This window comes from Tyto alba, unplaced genomic scaffold, assembly GCF_018691265.1.
Source record: "Tyto alba isolate M040663 unplaced genomic scaffold, T.alba_DEE_v4.0 Super-Scaffold_27, whole genome shotgun sequence".
NCBI lineage: Eukaryota > Metazoa > Chordata > Aves > Strigiformes > Tytonidae > Tyto > Tyto alba.
Window position 1 is genome coordinate 23,637,297 of NW_024881301.1, and position 20,826 is coordinate 23,658,122.

The following is a 20,826-nucleotide window of genomic DNA, read 5'->3' on the forward strand; positions in this document are numbered from 1 at the left end:
TAAATTCTACAAATTAATTGTGTATTCAGATTTTGTTTGATCTTTCCACATGCACATAATCTATTTTGTGTATTTTTCTAAAAATTTTAGATTTAACTGAATACTTTGAGGCACTTAGCAAAAATTTCAACCAAATTCTAAAGGGAGGGTCCAGGGAAATAAATAAATAAACAAAATAATAAAATATAAGCGACAGACTCCAAAGAAATAAGACATGGTTGTTCATTAATTGTTCGTAACTGAGTATGAAGTTTAGAAAAGCCTTTATCAGGAAAAATCATCTGAGCTACAAGATACAATTTCAATTTGTAACATTTTCTTTGAATGACAGTTTGCTCTTTTAAATGTTTGGATGAATATTTTTGTGTGCAGTTTTAAAAATACTACCGATTACAAAGCAGTAATTCTTCAATAACAACTATTTTAATGACATTCTGGTTGGTATCCTGATACTTAAGTTTATTCAACGTCAAGGTATCACCTCAACAAAACATTAGAGTTCTGAATGCATTCTGATTCAGGAGGAGATGGCAAGTATCAGGTGGTGTATTTTGGCAATGACAATGAAATTATAGTCACCTCTTGTCAGCTTCTCTAACATTCGGGACAATTATTTAAGTTAACACTGCTGAAAAGATGCAGATCCACCATGTGGAATTTTTTAAAGTTTTGTTTTTGTTTTGTTTTGTTTTCAAAATTCCATTTTTAAGATAATTTATTAGACTGTAGAAAACAATACTATTTCTACTTTTACCTTGAATTCTTTGATGCCAGAATATATGCTGATGGGGGCCATTTCATTTTCTCCGTTTGGTCTAGAGTCAGTTACAATTTCTATTACCTGTTCCAAAGCTAATCTCATCCGATGAAAAACTCCATCTTTGTTTATGCGAGCAGATTCACAGTCTGGATGCCTCAGACAAGTCTTTTTAAAGAAAACAAAGTAAATATTATGAAAGAGTACACATGCAATATAGCGAAATTAATGCTTCTTGCTAAGGCAAGTCTAAAGAATGGGTTAGAATATGATAAATTCTTTCTGTTAACCGCTATTGTGTTAAGTAGAATTCATACTGTTACTCAGAATATAAAGATTTTCCTCTACTCATTCTTTACTCTTACACCCTTCTTTAGCATGAAATTTAAAGTGGGGATGAGAAAGAAGAGTCAGCTATCCTGCCAGATGCCATGCTCTGTGATTTATCCAAGCTGTGTAAGTGCGTGCATACTCACTCACCTTTGAAGCAGTTAGGAGCATCATGGTGCACTTCTCGAGAACAGCCCTAGATGCTGCCATTCTAGCTTTTTTTTTCTCATCCTTCAAATCCTAAACACCAAAAGAAAAAGTGATCTGAATATTAGGCAGTATCTAAAATGTTAACTGTTTGTGAGACTGGAAAAAGGAAACTCTCTTGCAGATGTATGGGTTGTGAGAAAGCTTATTTATGTCTGCCAACTGCTATTTGCAGCCTAAGTCATGATCTAGAACTTGCTTTTCAGACAGACTTTAATTTATGCATTTATTTTTGACTCTATTCAATTCAGATTGCAAAGAAAAATCTCAGAGATACGGAGCATGTTATGTAAACTGCAACTTATTTTGCTATCTTTATCATATAGCATTATTCATAAAACAGAAAAATCAGGGGAAAAGAATAGCTGACTAAAAAAATATTTTCTGAAATGGGGGGAGGGTAAGGCAGAGACAGAGAACACCAGCTTGTCACTGTACTGCATTAAAGGAAATGTAAAATAAATCTTTTGTCTATTTGAGTGCTATATTTACTACATACCAATAATAAATAAAGTTTCAACAGGCTAAAGAAAGCAATTCCTATGTAGAAAGACATTGAGCACAGAAAGTTTTCAAGAACTCTCCAGGGAGAAGGATATACTTGCAAAGTGAACTATATCCCCAGAAAAGTACATCAAAAGGGAAGAATTTAAAGTCCAAATGGGGGGTGAAAGGGAGGGAAGGGGGCAAGACATGAATCCCTCAACATGTAAGAGGAACTAACAAGATAAAGAACTTATAAAGCTGCAACTACAATCTTCTCAATACTCACAAAGATAGCTGAGTGCTATTAGAGTGTTAAACAGGCAACTGAATGGACCAACTGAAGAGGGATCAGTTTACAGGAAATAATGGAATTAATCCTAATTTAACGTAGATTAGCAAAAACCCCAGATAAATCACAGCAGCAGTCTGTTTTGACATTCTCATAAAAATCTCATTTAGCAACTACAGAAAATATTTTAAATCAAAATCACCACATTAAAAAAAAAACCAAAACACTAACTCATTTCTGAAATTACATTCTGATAAATCTGACAACACTCAAGAGTTTCTGGCATACTTATTATAAATATACTAAGGAAAATACTTTGAGGGATGTTCCTCCCAATAAAACTAACAATGCCACATAGCAGCCTACACACCGTAAAGTGAGCATATCAAGAAAGTCCTGCCACAATTTAAAAAGTAAAAATGAAACACTCTTTCCAAAAGAGTCGACTAGGCAAGGCGGGGAGAGCCAAAGACCAGTTAACACTGAAGCCCTAAAATAGTTGAAAATAATATCACTTACTAGTAATGCACCTTTCACTTTCCAAGGAACAACTGCTATGACTATTGCAGGGAAAAATAAAGAGTTCACTTCCAAGCAGGTATTTCCTTTAACTGTATGTAGCTTTTCCAGAGTTGATTCTTTGATACTGAGCATGTACTTAGCAAGACTATGAACACATCAACAGTAAAAGGAGATGCATGAGGTTGGCCAATTGTTTATAAAAATTTAATTCTGAAATTTGCTCGATATTAGGAACTCTGTATGTAGGTATCAGACCCTGGGTCGGTTCTGAATAAAGGATTTGATTGCCAGGGGAAAGAAACCAGAACTCACAGCAGAAGTCTTAAGCCTCACCAAACCTTTTATTTACATGGAAGTAGCAGCAAAAAACTTCCTGAATAAATGAAAGGCTTTGAAAGAGTAGCTGCATGCAAGAAGTAAAAAAAAATTTACACCAACATAAGAAGGTTTTGACTTAAACGTAGAAAAATATTCCAGAATAATAACTAAAGAAAAAAAACCCGAACAATCAAATGCTTTATTAGAATCTAAAGATTTCATGTTTGGTGTTTGCTAAAATAATTATTCTGCTTTCAAATCCTTTCACTATGTGCAAGCATCAAATGTTTCTGTCAAGTAACAACAGACAAATTCTCCACCAGAGTAATAAGCCAGAAAAGTCAGAGCCAAAAGACAGTCATTGAGGCCAAAGAACATCTCCAATAACATGCACCCAGGCTTCTGGAATATATGCAGATCAAACAACGCAGTGATATTTCTCAGGCTGAGCTTTAAAATCAAAAGATGTCCTTTGGGTGGAACTAGGAGAAGAAGTTAGATTTCAGAGATAGGACATCAGCAATGGTTTTGTAACAGTTAATCATCCCAGAAGAGCCCAAATCTTCCAGTGAATCAGATGAAAGTGATACCTTACAACATCTCTCACAGCTTTTTATTAATACTTACATTTTGCCTATCTCCAGTTAAATGGGCAAACTCTACCATTTCATTTCCAAACTGGCTGAATATTTGTACAAACTCCTGGAAACTACTGACTTTTTCTAGTTGTTCCATTGTTGCAAGAACCTGCAGGATGAAGGAAAATATTGTAAATTATCAAGATGCTAAACAGAAAACATTATTACTAAACAAGGGGTTTATTATTTGCAGATACTTCTAAATCATGTTGTTTAAAAGGTATATATTTTGTCACTAATTAAGCATTAATAACGCAACAGCTGGACATCAAGTCTAAATTAATAATCATGTTTCATTCAAAATGAGTCATTTGTTGTCAACCCTCAAAGAAACATTTTCCTCACTCTTCCCAGTATCAAGAGTAACAGGATTACAGGATTCAGCTCCCAGGCTTAGAAAACATGTTACCATCATATTAAATTTCAAAACATAAGTACTTGAAATTAATATACATATTATAAACCTATGTTGTAAGTCTTAATTTCAAAGTTCAACTTCAGCTTCATAACTTTGAAAGTCTAAAAACACAGTTGCAGAGAGGTGTTTTAATGGCTGTGTGCATTTAAAAAAAAACCAAACAAACAAAAACCCCCCCCCCACAATTAGAAAAAGCAACAGCATTCCACAAAAGAAAACAAAATAGGTTAGAAATGAGTTAATATATAGTTTTATACTTTCCATAACAAGTTACTTTAACTCTGAATATTTTTATTAGCTCTATATAAAACAAAGAACTAAATGAATCCAAGTTGTATCAAGCTCTCACTCGAGATACATAAAAGCATGTGAAACCAGCATTTCTAAAAACATTCAGCAAAAATTATCATACATCTTATAAATTACTGAAGCTATCCTGCTGATAGCTACAATATGGTTTATAACAGAGATTAACATTAGGGGTTTTCAGGTTAGAGTTATAGTTGTTAATCTCAAAGTGATTAACTTTAGGAAAGATCCCAAAGTGATCCTTCAAATCCACTAAATGCCTTCAGAAGGGCAGACAGTGAAAGCAGTTCTTCATTGTGTTTCAGACTGAAGATAAGATACTGAATGAAAATTTAACAAACTGTACTTGAAATGGAGAAACTTCAACTTATTTTTCATTTCTTATGCCAAAAGTGTCTTTTCCCCCCCTCCAAAAAAAAGCAGTCCATATACCTGATTATGACAAACTACTTCATCCCTGCAACCTAGGCAAACCCTCCTAGAAGCACACATTCTTTTGGACCTCATAGTTATAATCTATTTAAAACAAATGCTCCACTAAATCCTGTGAGTACCATGGAACTGACTGATTTATCATGCAATATTAGACTGCAGTATCTGAGTATCTTGGTATGCAGCCAGTTCCACAAAGGCTGCAGAAACAGGAACTTCTGTGATTCAGGTGCTGATGCATGAGCGAGGCTGGGGTATAAAGGACTTGGAAGAAAGCTGCACAAAGATGAAGATGTGAAAACAGCTGTACAAGGATGGAAAAAGCAGAGAACTACAGAACGGGAAAAATGAGGATGTAGCAAAGTGAATGTGGAGAAAGGAGAAAACATGGAAGTCAAGGTCCAACTTTCTTTTCTAAGAATAGATGAAAAAACAATAGCAATTATGCCCAATCATTCTTGGTTTAAGCAAGTATAGTACTTCATGAGTATCGTCCTGGTTGCAAGCAACTCTGTTAGAGTTACCCTAGAGCAAGTGTTTCTGTCATGACAAATCTCTTGTCAAATAAAAATTTCAGTGAAAGTACATGCATTTCCACTACAGCTAACAATTCTAGACATTCCAGGCAGAGCTGACATTCCAAGAAACTACATACAGGGAGAAAACATACAGACAGCTCTAAATTTGTCTAAAGCTTATTTGAGAAGCTGTTAAAATGCAAAATACCTGTGATGTCTTCATAATTTTTCATTTTAGACTTTCTTCAACATGAAACACACAGACAGTAATTAAAATGTAGATTTGTAAATGCAAGGTTTAAAATATGTATCAAAAAAGACTTTGAATTCCAATTAATATCTAAATTAGAACTTAGTATTACACAGCTACTGCTGCACTATGAATGTCACCTTTCAGACAGTGGTTGTAGGCTGACATCACTTCAGGGCACATCCATATTTTGATCCAATCCCATGGTGCAGCAGCAGCACCCCCACTATCTGTCACTTCTCTATTCACTGTTCTGGCACTCCTGACCTGACTGATGACAGGAAGCGGAGCAAGACTTTAAGCTCACCGATGCAGTGACTAAGTCTGATGGACAGTGAAACAAATTTTGTAAGGTAGGAAAGATGTGGGCAGGGACTTAAGAAATGCACACAATCTAAAAACACAGGGACGGTATCTGTGGTGTGGAGGACGCGGAAGCCAGGAACCGGATGACTGGGATCATTAGCCAGAGGCTGGCTGCTGGAGCAGACCTCCATTCCAGGGGATTTCAATTACTTCATCAGTCTATGAGATTGGATGTCCAACCATTAAACTGTTTTTCTGTCCTCTGCCCTTGGGTGACTTAACTACTCTTGATTCGTATGACGAAGATGATGATGACAATGAAAATGAAGGTGTTCAGAAAGAGGCAGCGAGAAAACTGGCAGTAAAAGTTTAGCATTGGGCACTCATCTCTAAGATGAAAATACAGCTGAGATCTTCTGGAACAGTGACCCACTCCAAGAAGTCAGCAGTTAGTAATACTGATGAACCTGTCCCTGCCTTTCCAACCTCTACAGCATGTTATGCTACACTGTCTCTGAGGACTTGTGTGCACTTAAGTCCCTGACCACATCATCCCTCTACCACAATATCTCTTAGAGGAAGAACCACTTTGCTATTCATCATACCAGTCTGACACACTTTTCAGGAGTATATTCTATAAAGATAAGGGTACGTCTGTGTAAGACACCATCATTTGTTTAATTTGGTCCTAGAGATGTGAATTGCTCTACTGGTACCACAAACAGAAACAGACATCCTCAAACACATGCAGACTACACGTAGAAAGGAGAATGCAGTAAACCCCAAAAGACCACAAAGACTAGAGTGACTATGGCAGTCAGCGTCAGACACACTTACTCTGGAATATGAGACTTCATTTTAAATACCTTCAAAATTAAATCCTGCACCTGTAGTTACTATATTTGTATCACTGTATGTATGCCGATAGTTTCATACATATTTAAGACTATCATAAACCATGCCTTGCTGCTGAAAGGATATACCCCCTCCTTATCCCTTCATGATACACACACTTGAACAGCTGCTCTGTAGCCTAAATCTGTGTTAACACAGCCACTTTTGGGAAGGTAAACAAATTCAGATCACTGCATGGCTGTAGATGATGGCAGAAGAAAAGCTCACAAAAGTCAGCAAAAGGTATTAAATGCACCACTCTGGTTTCCAGTGCAAGACAAGACCAAAGCTGCAAGTAATCAGCAAATTAATACTGATAAAACTGTTGCCACCTTCACCAACCACTGGGAGAAAAAAGCACTAAGACAGCAAATCAGCTCTGCTAAGTCTAAAACCAGATTGAAGCAGGTATTACCATAGTTCTTGAATCCTGGACTCAACTAAGTGTCTTGGATCCAGAAGCTGCAAAAGAGAGACCAGCATGTCTGGAAAGCAAACTGGGATGAAAGAAGAAAGATAGCATGAGGAGTCAAAAGAGGAAAGAGGGGTTCTTCTCTGGATTACGAGTTGAAAATTAATGGAAAAAACAAGGCCCTATCAGGCTCTCATTTTTCAAACATAAGGTTTTTCTATTTTTGTTTTAGCACCTCAGGGGAGAAAAAAAAGACTATCCTACAGGCAAGAGGGTGCAGTACATGAAATAGATTACGTCTGAGGTTAGATGGGACTTCATATATTATTTAAATCAACTAAGTAGATTCAAGCTAAATTTCAAGACATAAGTTACACTACACAAAAAAACCTTCTAATCTGTAAACATCACTTCACTAGCACAGTCTTTTATCAGCATTCCTCACAGCTTTTTGCCTTAGAGACATTCATAATGCTTGCCTTGTTTTGATCCTGAGAGTACAAACATCCTGTCCTTAGCAAACAGAAGCTTTTATCGGCCATTTTACTGACAGACACACTTTCTACATCACAGCAAACTTAAATAAGCAGTAACACAGTGTCTCCTCCAGCATACTAAGTCAGCAGAGCAATACAGGTCACATAAAATGTAGAAAGTCATGAAAACTGTTATTTTACTCCTCCTGACTTACAGCCATCCCCTTTCAGATATCTGCTAGGTGAACATGTGCAAGACATTCCTTTTTACCTCTTTATTTTGCATTTCTCCTAGAGATACAATGAAAATACCACTTAATTTACCACTATTCTTTTGCACTGACTGCAGGTATCAGTTAAACAAAACAAAAAAGAAGCTACAAATACCTTGTTTCTGGAAGTTATAATTTGCTTAATAACAATTCTGTCTGCTAACACCAGCACCTTTGTGACAGAAGAAAGCAACAACCTTGCAGCTTTTACCACACCCGTTTTGTCTGTAAAGATTGTTATGTGGCTATCAGATTCTGGATGATCCAAGCTTGCCACATCTGTAAGCTGTGCAATTGTTTCACCTAGAGGGAAAAAAATAAATAATTAACATTTCATACTTACAAAAAAAGATACTGGGCCATTAAGCATTCTTAATTTTTATCTTTGAGGGATAAAACAATTTCAGAGCTACCTATGGCTTTTTTATTTCACGTCACTTCCTTCTACTGACTGTTGGTGGCACCCTCTCCATATTTAAATTTGGACTATTATTCAGTATTGCCTCATTCTTCCATCTGTAACATACACCAATTTTCTTACAGTAGTCTACAGATATTTGAGGTAGAGGGGGTAGAGCTGGGGAGTGTGGAAAAAGAAAACATTCATGGGAGATATTTTTCCAATTTTAATAGCAGAAGTCAAATCAGTGTTGACACTTGCAGCATCAATTCACTGAAGGAGTGGGATGCAGGAAGAACTAGATTCCCCTTCACTTCCCAAACTTATGGATTTCCTATTCCTGTAGAAGTCTTCACGCAAGAAGAATAAAGAGATTCCAATCAGTAACTTTACAATTTATAAGTCTGAAGCATTATAGTGAGACAACTGCACTTAACATTCAAAGGAGGGCCACCAAACAGTATGCTGTCAGACAGAAGAGAAAAAAAGGTAAAGAAGCACTGATTTTCAGTTTGTAAGTATCTTTTTATTCAACTATAATTTAATATGATAATAGTTAAATAGGACTATTTGACCACTCATTTTTTTTGCAGTTAAAAATTCTACAATCCAATGCAGCCAATAGATCTTCTTGTCTGAGAAAAATCACAAGCACCTATTCAATTAAATCTTCTGCAGTACCCTAGATAATAGTGCAATAGCAAAAAGGCATAGAGCAGTTTCCTATTCCACAACCACTGGACTGCTGGGAGACTGAACTCAGACAAGCTCTGAGATGTGCTTTTTGTTAGCATGGCAAGACAAGATGATCAACCCACAACTAACTTGCAGATCTCTGAAGATAAAATCTAGGACATTTGATCAAGTCGCCTATGACTCATCTTCAAAACCTCAACTAAGGTAATTCACCTAAGCAGACAAGATACTCCAAAAGCCTGATAAAACCAGAGGTCCCATATGAAGAATCTGAGGGTGCATTATTACTCCAGAAATACCACACAAAACCACTATGGAGCAAGGAAGACCTGACAGTCTTTCAAACCACAGAGCTCCAGGCTTCATAGTGTTTATGTATGGATTTCTCTCCTCTGACAATTGTAAGCCCTCGAGCTCCTAAATTGCCTGAATAGGTATTGCACCATGGCAAGTAACTTCCAGTACTTTTGCTAGGACCAGGCTGGGTCATAAAAGCCATGCTACAAATAATTAGAGGGTCTCTCTAGTATAAGTATGCAAACATGATAAACAGAGTACACGCTCAGATGGTGAGTTCTGCAGCTGAAGGGCCTGAAAATTAATGGAAGCAAGAAGAATTATAAAAGTATGGCTATTATCCAAACAGTGAAGGCAGCCAGATACACTAACAGTGAAGCTGTAGGCCAAATCTCCAGTCGGGCAAGGAGATCATTTAACAGCAAAACGGATTGGCCATTGCCTTCTCCACAGTCAAATTCATTTTCAGTTCAGGCCAATCTCTAGTTGGAACTGTTCAACTTCGTCAGCAGATTAACCCCAATCTCTTCCTTTGACCCCAAAATATATGTGACAACATAAAATGCTGTAGAAACATAGAATGAACAATTAAAATAGTTACCAAAAGCACTTTATGTCTAAGGAAGGATGCACCACATCATTATCCCATTTCTTATGATGTGGGATTCAACTTCTTGAAGATGGATTATCAAGTCATAGGTGAAGCATCTTGTTATACAAAGAGTAATCACAGAACATAGAAAGGGCTCCAGCATCCGCCTGTCAACAGCTACAGACAACCCTAGAGACTCGAGACTTCTGACAACAGAACAAAGGGCTCCTTCTCTGCCTGCAGATCGCAAGTACAGAAACAGGAATGGAGGCCTGGGAGTGAACTATGAGGAACAAGGGCTGTTAGATTAAAAAGACTGAGCTAGGGACTATTTAAACCAGCTGGGCATGCAGAAGCCCATGGGTCACATCTGAGAGTGTCAAAAGAGCAGTTAGATCAGTGTCACTGTAATTCTGCTATCATGTCTGAAAGACTGTGGCAATTGGGACAGGTTTCCAATGATAGAAAGGCAACTGTCACACCCATCTTCAAGAAGGGTAACAAGAAAAATTCATGCAATTATGGGCTAGTCAGCCTCACATCAGTCTTCAGGAATATTATTAAAATAATCTTGGAAGCCATTACAACATGAAGCAGAACAAAAGCAGTCGGGAAGAGCCAGCACAGACCTGCAAGGGTGAATAGTCCCTTATCAACCTGAATGCTTTCTATGATGAGATGACACCACCTCTAGAAAATGAAGTAATGGATGCTGTGTATCTCAACTTTAGCAATGATCTCCCACAGTGTCCTTACAACTAAATCATGAGGTATGTCCTGGATAAGTGAACAATAAGGTGGGTAGAAAATGGACCTGACTGTTGGGTTCAGGGATGATGATAAGGGGTACAAAGTCCAGTGGGCAGTCAATTACCAGTGGTGTCCCTCAGAAACTGATACAAGGAATCAAAACTGTTCCCTGGATGATGGGCTAGCACCTTCAGCAAGTGTGTGAACAATACCAAACTGCTGGAGTGCCTGATACGCTGGAGGACAGGGCTGCTAGGCAGATGGACAAGCTGGAAAGATGATCTGACAGGAAGTTTGTGAAGTTCAACAAAGGCAAGAATACCAAATCCTGCATCTGGGCTAGGGTGACACCACGCAAACAGTACAGGCAGGAATCGGCTGCCTGGAGAAAATCTTTGCAAAGAAAGACAGTGGGGGTCCTGGTGGACAAAGAGTTGAACAGGAGTCAGCAGTGACGGCCAGCTGCACGCTGGATTTTTAGTAGGGGAGTGACCAGCAGGTTGCAGAAATGATTCTTCCCTTCTGTTTGGCACTTGTGAGACAGCACCTGGAGTACCACATCCAGTTCTGGGCTCACAGGTACAAGGGAAAACATTGACATAGTGGAGCATGTGATGTAAGGGGAAAGGTTGAAGGAAGCAGGTTTGTTCCACTTCAAGAAGAGAAGGCCAATGGCAGAGTTTACTGCAGTCTACAACTACCTACCTAATAGGCAGGTATGGAGAAGACAGAGACAAACTGCTCCCAGAGGTGCATGCTGACGGGACAAAAAACAATGGACCAGATAAAAGAAAATATTTTGCCAGTGTAAGGGTGGTCAAACACCGCAAGAGGCGTACAAGAAATTGAACAGTCTCCATTATTAGAATTAAATGTCCCTTCCAACCAAAGTTATTCTGTGATTCTATGTATCCATTTTAAATTTCTCATTTTCAACTTTCTTAATTTAGTCCTTCTCTGTACTAAAAGACAAGTCAAAAATAGGAGAGGGCTATTTATTGCTTCCATTTTTGCTCCATGTCTTCCTTTAGGGCTATATAGTCGACTGGCAGAGAATACTGCAAATGTTATGACACTAACTCATTCTTGACATGTGTTTTCTCTTTTAAATTAACCAGTCTTTCCTAGTTTTGGAGAAAAAAAAAAATCACAGATGGGCATCTAAAAATGTGCTTCTTTGAGTTACATTCCACTACTATACTGTCACCGTAAATACTGACAGTGCAAGACTAATGTTAGGCAAAATCTGCTACATGACCCTCTGCAGTGTTTTATGATTCTATTTTGAGTCAATCAAATTACAAGGTTTATTACAAGGAAATAGTCATAACAAGTCTGAAACACTTCAGATCACTGATTATACCCTTCACAAGAGACAGATACAACATCTGTCATCCTTCAAAGCCTCTGCAGGATATGCAATTGATTTAAAGACTCCCTACTTTTCTTAGCAACTGAGATGTTTCATGTTCTCATCTATCTTCCACGCCTAACAAAGTGCCCCTTTAATTTTGAGGCACAATCTAATCTATCGACAAAAAAGAAGTATGAACAACTTTACAACATCCTCGGTCCTAAACAGCAAGGGCTTTCTGCTGCCCATGCCATCAGAACGTGCAATTCTTTTATACAACTCAATATTCTTGGCTATAATTGGCCAGGAGATTTTACTGGCTTGCTTGGGAACACTAAAGTTGTTTAAAATGGCACTTGAGCAACTTTGTTCAGAGACTAAATTCAGAGGACAGCTACCCATATGATTTATCTGCACAAAGGACTGTCTTGTCTAACACTTAACAGTCCACAGAGATAATAAGCTGGCACAAAAAAAAAAGCATCAAACAAAAAAAAACAGCAGCAAACATGTTTGATATACTGAATTTTCCATGTAAGTCTTCAGTTAGTTCTCAGATGGCTAGCTCTGAGAGAATAACTGACCCATGCCAAGGTAAATGTGAGGCTTGACAGGGAAGTAAACAGTCTATATCTTCACTCCTCTGAGGCACGTTACAGCATAACAGGAAATAAAACACTGTAAAGAAGTATAAACATTTTGTGAGAGAAAATACTGCAGACTACTTTTAGGTTCTGAGCTCCTCCTGGATACACTGATAGGGAGAAAAAGCACTTGGCCACAGCATAACTGGCAAGTCAAGAAACAGATCCAGACTGCACTGCTCTTCTAGCAGCTGAGATTATCAACATAAACTTTGGCAAGTTTGGCTTGTCAGCATTTTACTTGGACGTCTGAAGAGAAAACACAAGCTTCACATAACAAATGGAATGTTTTCAAATTAGGACATATTTGGTTGCAACCAAGTTTACTGGAGTGACTGTGAATTTTCAGTCTGAAGTTTATCTAGAACAGTCCTTCATATCACAAAAACAGTAATTCATCACCAGTGATGAATTCTAGACATTGTAACTCATTATTGAAGGATTTTCAGAGGATTTCTTACAGTACCATGCCCAGTTTCTAATATTTTTTTTTCTCTTTAATCACAAAAATAGTATAAACTGTATCCCCAAAGTTTGAGGCCACCACAGTGATTCAGTAAGAAATATAGCAGCTAGGACAGCAAAAGGCATGTTTGTCGGGCTTCTGAAGTAATTTAAAATATAAAAAACAAACACACACCCACAAGTCCACTATTTAACTCAACAGATCAATTTTAAGCACAGTAAACCATGTCTTGGAGCAGAGTACTACTCCTGCAGTCATGAAGACAGTAGTGCTGAAGCGTCATTTATCTGCCTCCATATATGGCAGGTTAAGATTGTCTCCCTGAAGCCAGAGTAAGCAGAAAGTCTGTCACACGTGTATGTATTTCCACCTGTTTAAACAGGAAAAGCTTCAAGTAGTAATTCCCATGATCTGAAGGTATTTGAAAGAAAAAACCCACCACCACTAACAACAAAAGGAACTTTCTTCTAGATATCATCTTCTTGAAGGCTACACTGCAGATGTAAGACTATGCATTTACTAAGAGCCACTGAAATATCATGCAGGGAATAGTACTTAATATCTAGGAAAGTAGTTTCTAGCATGACAATGACATTCTTTTACAGCATCAGAGAATGTAATCCACTATTTGCCTAGACAGAGGCTTTGGGGGGTAGGAGGGTGACAGCAGGCAGCTCAATCAATACTTCACATTCAATACACACACAGAGCAAGTTTGCAACAAAAGTTGAATCCAGCAAAAAGGCAAGTATGATATGATTTTCATTCTATTGAGGGGAGTCATCAGATGACTGATGTGAGTCATCTTACTGAGACCTGCTGAAATATGGGTTGACACCGACCTTCATTCAGACATTCAGATTTAGAACGCAGTGACCTCAATAGCATCACGCTCAAGTTAGTTTAAATACTCTACTGTTTTAGCTTGAGAACAATAAAGTCTAAAGTCGTATTCTCAACATTCTGATCTTTGAAGTAACATTGTAAAACAAAGAACAGTCAGGTAATTCCTTCTGGCAAAAGATCCTGTAAAATCAAAGCCAACACACAATTCCACTCCCTGTTCGTAAGATGACAGCAATTTCAATAAGTGACAAAACTGGGTAGCATATCAGGCCTTGAGTGAACCAGCAGAGGAGAGTTAAGCAATTAAATAATGAAGTTCTTACGTTATTCCTGACACCAAAAATAGTGTGCCAAAAATGCCATAAGCACAATTTCACGAGTAACTACATACCTGCTCTCCTTGCCTCGATGCAAGCAACACTCATTTCCTCTTTCAATTCATGATTTTCATTGGCTATAGCTTCCCCTACTGTAACAAATCTTCCAACTGCCAGGTTAACTGCTTGGCCCACCCGCTGAATTGCTTGCAGAGTCTTGTCTGAACGCTTTGGTTTATCCTTATGATTAATAAGAGTAGTTATCTGTGAACAAGAAGAGTTAATTATTAGAACTGTATGCAAGAAGACATTTTAACTGTAGTATTAAAGGCAAATTTTGAACTGAACTCAGTAATAGTTTTTTACTATACTTCACATATAAAATTTAGTGTTGAGTCATGAGCTATCATTTAACTTCTTACAGAATGAAAAAAAAGTATTTGGAGTATAATTAAGTTTGCTAAACTGATGTGATCTCAGCTTATCTCACATCCCAAATGATTTGAGGGATTTTTTTTCTCCCTCCCATTTGCAGTATTAAAATGAGCTGCCCTAGGTCTCTCAACAGGCTTTTACACTACAGACAGTGAAAGTTGAGGAGTTCAACAGTAGACATCAACATTGTTTTGGGTTTGCCAGCATTGGAAATCTCTAAAGTTTTTGTACTGTTAGGTACAACTAAACACATGCATCAACTAGGATTTGGGAGCTTTGGCTCTTTTTACTGAAAAAAACCTTTATAATTTATGTTTTATCCAATTGATTAAGGCAGGCTTTGAGAAACAATGAGCAGCAGCACAGTCTTTACACAAAAAAAGACCATTTGTTTTTTAGCAATAATGTGAAGTATTCAAATTGTCCCCCCACTAAAATATCCACTGTACTGATAACTTAAACATCCTCAGTTATACGTTTTCTGGAATTTAGAAAAAGGTTGCCATTTAGATGTAAGTTATCAGTAAAACAATTTCTGAGAAGACTCTTATTCTGAACTCCACATCCTGTATTGCCTTTCCTGCCCCGTACTGCATCATGCTGTACATTCCTTCTTGTATCACACACACCAGAGATCAGCTGCACACAGGCTTCAGAGGACTGAAGATTTGCCCAAAACACCAGAGGAAGCAAAGAGGGATCCCTCTCCCAACCAAAGAGAAAGGCTGGATTGCAGAAGTAGCTTCTCGACCAAGGCATGAAATAAACATGAGAATAATGTGCAATCCTGCCACTCAGAAATAATTACAAACCACATCACGAACAATATAGGAGCTTTAAGTTTTTGTTATGATAACCATTTTCTATTAAGATGCAGGACAGCAGTTGAACTCTGTAGTTTCAAACATCCAGAAAGTCATCATTGTTGCCAACAAAGATAGTCCTGCCTGTCCTTGCATCCCTCTCTCATCTTTACAATGAATTCACCTGATGTGGGTTAAACCTGAGTTGTGGAGAAGGTGATGTTTGTTATTTTAGCTTTCCTCATAATCAGTTGCCCAGTCCAGTTCACTGTATAGATGTATGAATAAAAGGTACAGACTAGAAACAGAAAGATAGGCAGAAGTGCTCCTTTCAGCAGCAGCATGGTTTAAAATGCCCACAGAACTGCATTGTAAGCTACATCCCCAGGAGCCCAAAGATATCTGGTGAGAGAATCTCAGAATTACATGAATTACTTAAGTGTCTTAACACCTCAGCTGTATCAGCTTAACCACTGATGCCTTTGCCTGTTCCTCAAAAAACCCCCATAAATCACCATTCATTCATACATTCTCTTAGCAGTCAAGCCTATGGTAGGACAAGAGCATAGAAGCTGTACCTGTAATACTCACATTGGATCCAAGGACAAAGCAGGAAGCAGTGTAGGAACTGAGTTGTATTTCTGGGGAAAAAAAATACTGGTGTTTTTTAACACCTTACTAGGACTGGTTTTGGGGCTGGTTAAGTCTAGTTTGCAGTATTAAACTCTTTGCAATGGAAAATGTCAATACCTCATAGAACACTTTGCACCAAAAAAAAAAAAAAAAAAAAAAAAAGCCAGAGAAAGCTACAAACTATCCCAATAATCCATGCTGCCTTATCAAAGAACTGCTGTAGGAATGGAAGAATATTTTGTTCTGCTACAAAAGATCACTACAGAAATGCATTGTCTGCCCACTGCCTTCTTAATATATGACCTACTTCTCCAACTTGTACCTAAGCCACAAGCTCTAAAGAAAGGCCACTTCCTGTAATTCATACAACAAATCTGTCTCTGTAAGAGTCTCACGATTCACCAAACTTCAGCTCCAGAGCCTGATGCCCATCCAGTGAAAATATCACCTTATGGTGGAGGAATGACATTCCCCAAAACACACAATTAACATCACTTCAGTGGAAATTCACATTAATATCAAATAGATATTAAAACCAGATGCACTATGCAGCTCTCCTGAATATTTGCATTGTAGATGCTTCCAATATACCAAACTATCAAATACCTGACAGCAGCTTATCTAACAATCCCAGTTGGCAAATTCTTGACCAGCCATGGACAGCAAGACAACAGAGAGCATTAGACCAAACACTGAAGAAAACCAATTTGACAGAAGGTCACAACTGTTTCCTCAACTGATTTTTAAGCAAACAGTAACCCAATGCTATGCAAACAAAGGGATAATACATTCATACAGTTACTGACTTCTCAGAAGTATATATAAAATAACATTGCCCTAAAACATATAGAATACTAGCTGGATACATGTCCTGGCTGCAAGTTTATCTCCCACAGCATTTAATACCAGTAGAAGTTTAAACATGTTCTGCATAACCCCGAAAAAAATGCATATCCTGCGAACTGCAGAGTGAAAGGATTCCCACTGTCTCTTATAAATCAAGGACATTTTAATCCCATGTTACTGTAGAGGTAGGCAAATGATAAAAATCATAAAGATAGAACAGTTTAAGTTGCTTTAATAAAGTCTTACAAACCATTTCCAGAGACACTTTCATTTGAGACATGGGTAGAATTTACAATTCTATCACTTCTTTAGCACTCCTCAGAGGGGATCATCAGTTTTGCAGAAAAAGACACTCCCTATATCCCCCACATAAGGTGAAGCAAGAATCACAAGCTGTTTGGGCAGGTCTATCACCAGTGTCACCTTAACCTCATGACGTTCAGCAAGGCCAAATGCAAGGTCCTGCACCTGGGTTGAGACAATCCCCAGTATCAATGTGGACTGGGGGATGGATGGATTGAGAGTAGCCCTGTGGAAAAGGACTTGGGGATACCGGTGCATGAAAAACTGTATATGAGTTGGCAACATGAGCTCACAGCCCAGAAAGCCAACTGTGTTCTAGGCTGCATACAAAGAAGTATAGCCAGCAGGTCAACAGAGCTGATTCTGCCCCTCTACTTCACTCTTGTGAGATCCCACCTGGAGTACTGCGTCCCACTCTGGAGTCCCCAGTGCAAGAAAGACACGGACCTGTTGGAACAGGTCCTGAGGAAGGCCACAAAAATAGTCAGAGGCCTGGAACACTTCTCCTGTGAAGAAAGGCTGAGAGAGTCAGGGTTTGTCAGCATGGAAAAAAGAAGGCTCCAATTTCTGCTTTTCAGTATATACAAAGGGCTTATAAAAAAGATGGAAAAAAGACTTTTTACCAAGGCCTGCAGTGACAATACAAGGGACAACGGTTTTAAACCAAAAGAAGGTAGATTTAGATTGGACGTAAATTCTTTTATGTGAGGGTGGTGAGACCCTGGAACAGGTTGCTCTGAGAAGCTGTGGCTGCCCCCTCCCTGGAAGTGTTCAATGCCAGGTTGGACGGGGCTTGGAGCAACCTCTCTAGTGAAGGATGTCCCTGCCCATGGTGGAAGGGTTGGACCAGATGCTCTTTAAAGGTCCCTTACAATCCAAACCTTTCTGTGATTCTATGATCTACTCTAGACAGACACTGGAATAGCTTGCATATGCAGATTAAACTCACTTTGGAAGGCTATGGTTATACACAGAAGCTGAGGCTGTGCAAATACCTCCCAGAACCATGAACTCTTAGCTGGGTAATAATTTATTCTCAGACTAACTAACTTAGGACCACTACAGTAACTTTCTTAACATTAGAATGGAGGGAAGTTTGTTGAGGTCCATCTTTTTTTTTTTTTTTTTTTCCCCAGGGAAATAAAAAACTATATGTATTTCCAGTTAAAAACAAACACTGTGAAAGGACTAAACCAGAAGTTGGTCAAGAAGTTAGAAACATCAGGACCAACAGCTTCATATAACACCTATTTCAAGTGCAATCAATGTTATGTAGCAAATGCAGCCTGTACCAATATAGTAAAATTTGCATAGGATGTTTGTTATAAAAAAGTAAGTAACAAACAGCCCTGAAATAAGAGTAGGTAAGTCATGATAAAAGAAAGAGATAGAGGAAGATATGAAATATATATCAGTTAAAGGACAAAGGGCTGTCTTTGGTTCTAGAAACATGAGTTAGGCATATACCAAATGTAATAATATCAGAGGCATGAGGGAACTTCTTCAGGTACAGGTGGGCTTCTCATAACCTGCCACCTGTAGAAAACATCACTGTGCAAACAAGGAGAATGTATAATTCTGAGAAATATCTTTCTCTTTCCTTCATTAAGTGTTAAGAGTATCCTCCATTTCAAATAAAGTTATGAAAAAGCAGAGGTAATAGCAACTGCAGTTTCGGATTCTTTTCAAGACTTAATCAGATATAATTAACAATCAGGGTTAAAAAACTAACAAGATCTTACCTGAGCAAGGAGAGGACTTCACTATTATGTTAAGTGACAAACTGAAGGAAACTGTGATGCTAATAAGCAGCACAAAGATTATTTAACCAGTTCAGACCACAGTAAAAACAAATAAAAATAATTTCTAAGCAGTATAACTGAATGGGTGCTAGGGAGAGACATACACCACCATTTGCTTCAGGATACAAATAAAGCAATGAGCATTAACAGGCAAATAAGCTAGGCTTCTAAAATAAAGAATAAGCAAAGTCTTTGCTTCTCACTTTTAAACAACATTTAAAACAAAGATATAAAGTTGGACAAGTTAAATGGAGAAAATCAAAGACCCACGAGAAACTTAAGGGACTTTCTCCCCAACAAACAACCACCTTCCTCCAAAGATACCCTAAGAGCCTATCAAAAACTGCATTAGTGAAAACTTGCAGCATTTAAGGATATTTCAGATTACAAAGAACTGCTTTTTCCCTGCAGCCCATCCAGTTAGAACCTGACCAGAACCATTACTGTTTTGTTTCTTTCAGTTTTTGGTTGTTTTGGTTGTTTTGTTTTTTTGTTTTTTTTTTTTTTTTTCAAAGGAGGAAACCCCCGTGACTCCAAGAGCATCATCTAAACTCTCCTTTAAGATTAACACCTCCCACATATTTAATCTGCTGTATTCTGATCATGTATCACCCAGTCACTAACATTTGTGGTGCTTGGGCAGGAGTTAACAGCTGAAAGACCCGCAAGTCTCTTTGAACAAGAGTAGTATGTTACATGATGTTTACTTAAGGATTTACTGATCAGGTCCTAGAAAGGAAACAGTCCTTTTGATGGTACTCATGCTCTGTTTAATGTAAGCTCTTATACTGCTTCCATGCAATGCTTATCTGAGATTTGAGACAACCAGTTTGTGTGCAGTCTCAAGAAACTATCAGTTACAATCTTTTGTCACTTGTTACAAGCCACCCCAGAAAAATGGCCTTTTCCCAAGTACTTTACTGTAACTAACACATACAGTCATAATGTATCAACATGTACTTCATATTTAAGGAAATAAGCTCACTTGTGGCAGTTTTGGAGCAGCTGTTTTCAGAGTTTTTTGAGGGGCTTCAGATACTGACATTTACGTTGTTATATGCTTCATGCACAGGAAGCATCATGACAGCATGCTTAGCTAAAAATATTCTAATGTCTATTTATTATCAGTGTAATTAAGTCTGGCATGACAGAATGAAGTGACACTTAAGAGATTGGGTTTCAGAATTATTTATAGACAACTATAAATAAAACTAGGGGAAACATAGCTATTTCACAGACACTGCTACAAACACAAGAGTTAAACTGAGATGTTGGAAGATACTCTATGCACTTCCCGCCCTGGCTAAGTGCCCACCCACATTGTACATAGGAAGATTTAGACTCTCAAAAGTAGTATTTGTTACTGCCTCATACTAACTGGTTTTCCTGCTAGAAAAAATATTCATGATGTTTTCTCTATGCAATGAGGATTAGTATCCTTAGAGTAACAGCTCCTCTTCCATTTAGTATATCTTCTGCTTTCTGCCTTCCACTAATTTCACAATGGTAGAGAATTCCTTTCTGAAAAAATGTAATACCTTTCTGAAAAAATGAAAAGCCTTTGCTAAGAAAATGTAAAAGTACTATATAGTAGGGAAGAAGCCACAAAGCCCTACAGTAGAAGTGTGTTGTAAAGTAAATTTAGTTGCATTTAATAGGATATGTAGAAAACTTGGTCAAAAAGGCCGTTCCCATACTGTTCATACTTTTATTAGTTCATCTTGAATTTTAGGGTGGGGAGGAACTTCCACTATTACATTTTAGATAGTGTCTCTCATTAGGTCTTATGTACTACTTAAGGACAAACA

General features: G+C 37.9%; 1 protein-coding gene across 1 annotated transcript in view; it reads right to left on the bottom strand.

The window, feature by feature from the left end:
- Window positions 1-20,826, bottom strand: part of CTNNAL1 (catenin alpha like 1) — a 58,714-nt gene that overhangs the window by 22,812 nt on the left and 15,076 nt on the right. Inside the window, exons 2-6 of the mRNA XM_033004309.2 lie at window positions 14,271-14,460; window positions 7,950-8,137; window positions 3,537-3,656; window positions 1,238-1,327; window positions 755-925 (exon numbers count right to left, since the gene is read on the bottom strand). Of these exons, the coding sequence (XP_032860200.2) occupies window positions 755-925; window positions 1,238-1,327; window positions 3,537-3,656; window positions 7,950-8,137; window positions 14,271-14,460 (759 nt within the window). The remainder of the gene's footprint in view (window positions 1-754; window positions 926-1,237; window positions 1,328-3,536; window positions 3,657-7,949; window positions 8,138-14,270; window positions 14,461-20,826) is intronic.